This window comes from Phaethon lepturus, unplaced genomic scaffold (assembly GCF_000687285.1).
Source record: "Phaethon lepturus isolate BGI_N335 unplaced genomic scaffold, ASM68728v1 scaffold22497, whole genome shotgun sequence".
Lineage (NCBI taxonomy): Eukaryota > Metazoa > Chordata > Aves > Phaethontiformes > Phaethontidae > Phaethon > Phaethon lepturus.
Genome location: NW_010550195.1, coordinates 8,530 through 15,603, shown reverse-complemented (window position 1 = coordinate 15,603; position 7,074 = coordinate 8,530). Strand labels below are relative to the sequence as shown.

At 36.7% G+C, this 7,074-nt stretch overlaps 1 protein-coding gene across 1 annotated transcript in view; it reads right to left on the bottom strand.

Annotated features, from left to right (window-relative positions):
* Positions 1–674: 674 nt before the first annotated feature.
* The window catches only part of KIAA1644 (KIAA1644 ortholog), a gene marked incomplete at both ends in the record, with an annotated part of 10,109 nt that continues 3,709 nt past the window's right edge, over positions 675–7,074 (bottom strand). The window contains 2 exons of the mRNA XM_010290493.1: positions 675–836; positions 3,633–3,956. Coding sequence (XP_010288795.1) covers positions 675–836; positions 3,633–3,956 — 486 coding nt within the window. The remainder of the gene's footprint in view (positions 837–3,632; positions 3,957–7,074) is intronic.

Below are 7,074 nucleotides of genomic sequence, written 5' to 3'. Positions count from 1 at the left end.
GCTAAGCCCAAGACGGCCTCTGACCACAACATCTCCCACCAGTCCGTGGGAGGTTCAGTTGCAGTCTCTGATGGTGTTTGTGTTGCGGAAGGTTACATCCCCCCAGGACCTTCAGAACACACAGGACTTTGGACAGCCCTTGGATGATTTCCATACTAAAGGAGAAATCAACATTAGCTGGGCCGCAAAATCCATACGCTACATGATGAAGCAACTTTATTCTAAATTGGGCTCGATGTTTCTGAGATTAATGATCTTCCTTCCTGTCTTGCACAACACTGCAAGCCCTCTGCAGAGCAGCCAGCAGCATGTATAATGGATTCCAGACTTCTTTAGTTATAATAATATTATGACTATACATGGTCCTCTTTGTCTCAAGTAAATAATAAAGTGATCTGCTACAACAAAATGTTTAAACATCTTGGGGATGGTTCTACCCACTATACACTATGACTTGCTTGATTTTTCCCTCTGACATATCTGTTTCAGTCATTAGTTTCATTGCCAATTGATAGCATTTAAACTAGAACAAGAAAAGAAATTATAAAATAAAAAGCACTTGCATATTTTTTTTAATTCAAGGAGATCCCAAACTACTTTACAAATTATAGGTTAATCCTGCCATCTTTCTTGGGATAGTTTCTTACACTGTCAGTTCTCTGCAATAAGCATACCTAAAGTCTTTGGTGTTGCTGAGATTCTTGATGTGCAAGAACCTCTCTCCTATTATCGTCATGCACTGTCTTCTAGAACGGGCTTGCTTTTTAGCTGTATTAGGATAAATGTAGTACGAGAAGCTAAAAACTTCAACATCTGTCATCACGAAAACTTGCAAACTGTTTTGGAAAATGTTTTTAACAGTATGTAAGCTTTTACACCCTGGGATATATGCCTATCTCACAGGATTAAAAAATCTATTTTATATTTTGATAAAGCTCATCTGTAAACAGGAACTGTTCTTATGGCATAATACCGCCAAAATATATATATACACACACACATATGTGTGTGTAAGTGTGTTTGTGAGGTGCTAAAGAAAAATGCTTATTTTCTCTACAGAAGGAAAAGCTGGGTTAAGTTTAGGATGCATTAAAAATGCCAACACAAACAGAAAAGCTGATTTTATAAACTGGAAACTTGCTGTTACCAATGCATCTAAGAGATTGGTGTCATCATCTGGAATAACAGAAATTCAGGTATAAAATACAAAAAGATATTAATAGACTAGGCAATTTTAAAACCAGTGATGGAAATTATAAATCCAGTAACTCCATTGCACTTCTTCACTGTCAGTATGATTACATCTTGAGAAGACAGTACTGAGGTCATTCATCAAATATAGGCTGAAGCAGAACCGGACTCTGAAACTAAGCTTTATTTCTATATGGCAAAATTACCATGTTTTCATGTATATAACCTGCAGATCAACTGATGAAGAAAGAAATAGCCAGTCAACCTCCTCTTACTTCCCACTGTCTTAGCAACTGCTGTAGTACACAGGTCTGTCATTTTCTGAGGAAGCTGCTTACTCAGAAACCTCTTTCACATGCTAAACACCTTACCTGTGATCAACAGTGCCTAATACATTTTCCTTGGGATTTTTTATGTATTCAACTCAAACCGAGTCATCTACGCACTTAGTTAAGGGGTTATGAGTTTCACAAGCTACAGGTTGTAAGTTTGAAAACATGGACTGTCTTGCAGTGTTTTACACGCTGAAATACACGGGATACATACGGTTTGGTACGGAAACATCTACTTACTTTTTCCATTGAGCAATGAAAGTAATAGAAAAAAAAGAAACAATTTTAGGGGAACAGGGGAGCACAGACAGACGGTTCACTGGGGAAGGGGTGAGATTTACTGAAGTGACTTACCAATGCTCATTTCCTGCAAACACAGGAAAAGGAGCATATGGAATATGCTCACCTGATCCTAACATACTTTCCATGCTTAATGCTTAAAAAAAAAAGCAAAGAAACACAACAAGGTAAGTCAGTAATGGAAAGTGACCAAGAATCCTTCAAGAATTATTGAATAGTTTCCTTTAATTTGTAATGATATGGTGGAACTACTGAGTGGTATAACCAGGCTAATATTTTTGATACATGTGTGTATATATATACTCATGCAGTCATTACATTTTTATAAATACGCACATGCATGCATACACACACACATGTATTAAGCTAGAATACTATTATTGTACCACAGATGTTGGTCTTAACCTGTATGACAATTCTGACTGAAGACTGGGAAATCAATGTGCAAAAAGGCTGATGGAATTAGAAGAAGATAAAAGGAGAGAAGAGGAAGAAGTGAAGAGTGCTTACAACTCAGGACAAGCAAGTCTCGATTTTAAGTAGCACTGTTAGACTCTTCTGTTTGGACAAAGCTTGCTAGAACAGTCCTTAAGTCTGATTGGCACTGGATACATCCAGTATTGGCTACTATGCCAAACGACCTCCTCTTCCTTGGATCCTTGTCCTTGGTCAAACTATCACTACTTTTTCTATTATGAAAAAATCTTCAACCCTATTTGCTCTAGATTTACACTTAAAATTTACGATCAACTTATGAAATAAAAGGACTATTATCATCGTCCCATCTGCAACACAGTGCTACCCTAAGGTTTCAGACTACGATCAACACTGTGGCTTTACATGCTCTACAACTTCAGGAACTGCTGTCATCTTTTTCACCCTGCTTATTCTTAGATCACTTTATTTTGCCAAAACTGAGCACTCAGCCTTCTGGAACACTTCTAAAATACACTGGTGACTTTGTACCCTCTCTGCCCCCTTCCAAATCTTTAAGCTCTCTTGCCAATAAAGTCCCTGCCTTTCTTGACACCCTATTAAGAGCATCGTTTTATTCAGTTCTCTTCCTTGGCTTCTATTTTCTTTGGTAAAAACAGTCCAAAATCATTCAATATCATTTCGTCCCATGGCTATCACTATTTAGTTTCTTCTATTTATATTGCATGTTCTGCCTGCTCCTGAAGTATGTGTCTTCCATTTGATCTGGGTTTTTTTTTGGGGGGGTGGGGGGTGTGTTTTGTTTTTGTAGCATTTAACTTTACAGTAGCCTACTTGTGTCACTCTGTCAAATGAGATCAAGCTATGCTTTTATGGCTTTGCATATAAAAAAAACCAACCTGGTTTTTATGCTGTTTCTGTGTCTCATGCCACAAATAGCATGGATTTGTGACCTTGCATTGAAGCAATTTCAGTGTTGCTAGTTATACAATCTTTTAAAACCAGACCAACAGAGACATAGATACACATAGCAATTAGTCTTTGACACCAGATTAAACTTAATTTTATAATGGCTGTTGTAGAACAAACATTTGTAGTTTATTTGTACCAGAGAGTAGTAAAACTATTTAGTGATGAAAAATGGCAGCATCTATTTCTCTGAGAACAGTATTAAAAGATGACTTAATATATTTCCAGAATAAGAAATCACTCCTAAGCAGTAATTCTGTAAGACAGTTCATGATATAGAGAATTATGTCCTAGAAATGGTGCCGTTCAGCCTGAATTTGCAAGCACTTCCAAATACAGGTGATTGTTCAAACTACAAAACAACAGAGCCAAAAAATGTATCACAATATGGTTTAACTTACTTACCAGGCAGATGTACTCTGAAAAGACATCAGGGGTGGGCTTAAAGCATCTCCTTTTAAAGTATGTACTGTCTGTGATGTTTGAGGCTGTGGCTCAGTTTGAGGCTGTGTCTCTGGCTGAGGCTGTGTCTGTACTTGGCTTGGATCCTGAGCAGGGTTAATCCATCGGTTCTGTCCCTGTGTCATCCACTTTCCCTGGATTCCCCACCGTGCCAGGTAAAATTTGCAAATATCATAGTTCATTGAAGAGTAATATAAAAGATCCAGTACCAGCAGGATCACCACAAAAAAGCCATAGATCCACACTCCCAACAGTGCACTGTAGTTGCTGTGAAAGAAAAAAGGGGAAAACAAAAAAGTTATCTCATATATCAGAACTGGTCATAGTATTAGTTTATCAAGGTTGTTTTCTTCATTAATTATATAAATATAATATAAAGATGGATGAAACAAAAATTTTGTTCTAAAAATTATTTCAGTCTAAATACTGCTATATGCATGACACCGGAGTTTTTTAAAAACTAAGGCCCCCTGCCTTACAAACATTTTTATTTCTCCCCCTCATCTGTGTATTTATATCAGCACATAACTTTGGTGTACGATCAGCTTCAATGATTTAAGTGAGACCACTGATATGTACATGGTTGATGCGTCGTATGTGTTATTCTGCAAATTCTCACTCCCAGAGAGCCACCCTACTGAAAGTGACAGGGCATTTAGGAGAGTGAGGGTTAACCATCTGAGAATATGCTCTAGTAATTGAGACCGAGGAGTGTCTATACCATTCAAAAAGTTCACTGCTGACATGCATTATAAACCACTTGTCTTAAAAGGTGTTTAATGTGCTCTGAATTCAATAATTAGTTATTGCTGGACACAGAAGATACTAGTAGAAATATAGGCTGTCAAAAGCAACTGCTAAAGATCCCTTGGCTTGCTGGTAATAAATTCAGGAGGGAAGAACATTGACAAGATCATATTATACAATGCATTCCACAGGAAGGAAAATATGTACTACATTAATATGTATATGTTGGTGGTGTTATAATGTGTATATATAGGTACAGGCCATGAAAATTATCAGCTGTTGGCATGGTGCACTGTGCTGTAAAGCTATGACAGGTGACTGAAGATATTAAATGAAAGGGGAAAAAAAAAGAAGGAAAAGGTATAAAGGATCAAGAATTTGGAGATCAGAGGGTGCTAAAGCTCTGCTGGAGATGCAATATTACTACGGGAAAAGTGACTGTCAAGTGTAAACGTAGTTTGGATTGGAAACTCTGTGAGTGAGGAGGATGAGGTCAGAACAGAGAAAGAAAGAAACAGGTAAGAAAGATTGTTAGGTACAACAGCAAAGAGGGCTAATCTAGACCTATGAACTAGTGTGGAAATATGTGTACTGTAAAAACAAGAGCCGGCAGAAGGGGGATACTAATAACAAATTAGTAGTAGTTACTAGGAAAACAGTCTTGGAGAAAAATTATCCCAAAGTAATAGATGGACAACCCACATCCACATGAACCTGAACTTATGTGAATAAAACTGAACACACACTCAACCATGCTCTCTTTCACAGATATTCAGAGAAACTTTGAGGGAACTGTATTTTATCAGAACATTGATCAAAATGGAAGTCCTGTGAGAAGAAAAAACGCTGCAATGTAATGCATTAAAATCTTTGCAGTCCAGGCACTTGAAAGTATAACAGGATCTGGTTAATTCAGGGTTCTCAGCAGTGCTACTCTTGACTTTCAGTAGATGTATTCCTATTGGGGTAAGCTCTTCTATTTTCTTCTAATATAAATAAAAGGCAAGTGAAAGCTGGAGAAGTCAGGAAGAAATCCACTGTAACAAATCTTGTTCTTCTTCATCACGAATGCCAATAGGATCCATTTTACAAATAGGTGAGCTGTATTTGATCCATAGTAAGAACGAAAATATCAGAAAAAGATGTTATTTTTATTTTGACAACAGTGTGAGAGGCAGGAACATCTCTTATAGTTAACTCAAAAGAATTTGTTTGTATTTTAGGAATTTAGTTTGACCCATTAAAATTTGGTTAGTGAAAATTAGAGCTATTTTGAGTGCTCCAATTTAAAGCAACAATTTATTAATCATGCCATATGTGAGTTATCCATCTGCTCCTTCTAAATAACATCTGTTTCTCACAAGTACAAAAAAGAAAGACTGTTTTATTTTAATTAACAGACAGTGGGACAACAGCACTATCAAAAGGGCCTTGTGAAAAATCACAAGCAAAATTAATAAGTAGTATGTTTTGTAAACAGAAGGAAATTCCATACCTTGATGCTTTCTGTTTCTCAAACTATTAAGATGGTAGAAAATATTAATTTTGCTGATGGCTACTAATTATAGTAAAAAGTAAAACTTCCCTACAAATTAAGAAGAAAATTAACTCTATCCCAGCAGAAACCAGGACAATGTCTTAATTAGAAAATAAACAATCTTACTCACACTGAATAACAGTAAAGCCAGAGACACAGAAAAGAACTGGGAATCAAAAAACTCCTAGGAATTGCTCTCATTTCATTGAACTGAATGATTTAATTGTCAAAGTTGCATCTTGCAATCTGATTTTCCTGTACTTTAGTGCAGAAGTTTCATTTCAATTAAAAATAAAGTGTGAACAGATTCCAAATATACCGAGATTCAAATTATAGGAGTTTGTTCCTTCACAGGGACAATCAAGTATAAGAAATTGCTTTGGTGTGGTTGTATCTCCTCTCCTTTTCCCAGCTGGAAAGCTTGCCGTGCCCTGCTAGTGCTCCTGCCCTTTCCAGTCAGTCATTTTGGAGGTTTCTGTTTAGGTTCAACACAAGGTTTAGCAACGTAACATTGAAAATGACTTCTAAAGCTATGTTGCTGGCACACAACCACAAGAGTTAAATCTGGCGTAAAAGTTACAAGGCAATTTCCTTTTAGCTTCTGTGTGAAACAGAGGAATTCATGGACCTATCAGAAAACCTCATTATTTTAAGATACTTCATCTTTTATAGAAATACGATGTATATATGGTATAACCTGGATACAGAGCCCACTTGTGTAAACGGAAAGATTTGCTCTCACTTCAGGAAGCCTTGAATTGGGCTCGCTGAGAACAATAAGTACTTTTACCATCCATCTCCTATTCCATCTATAGAATCCTGCTTAGATTTCTCTAACATCCCTACCCACAAATGAAAAAACAGGTTCTTTTATTATTATTCTTACCTATGTGATTCTTTCCATCTAATTCATTAACTTTTTGAGACAGATAACAAGCAGACTAGGACCAGGCTATAATTTTTTAGAAGAGTTTGCTGGCTTTTATGTGCAGCACATGAATAGAAAATAATTCATTTGGGAACTAAGGCTTAAAAAAACAACAAATCAAAACAACTGTGAGCAGAACTCTACAGTTGCTGAATTTAAATGTGGGCAGATGG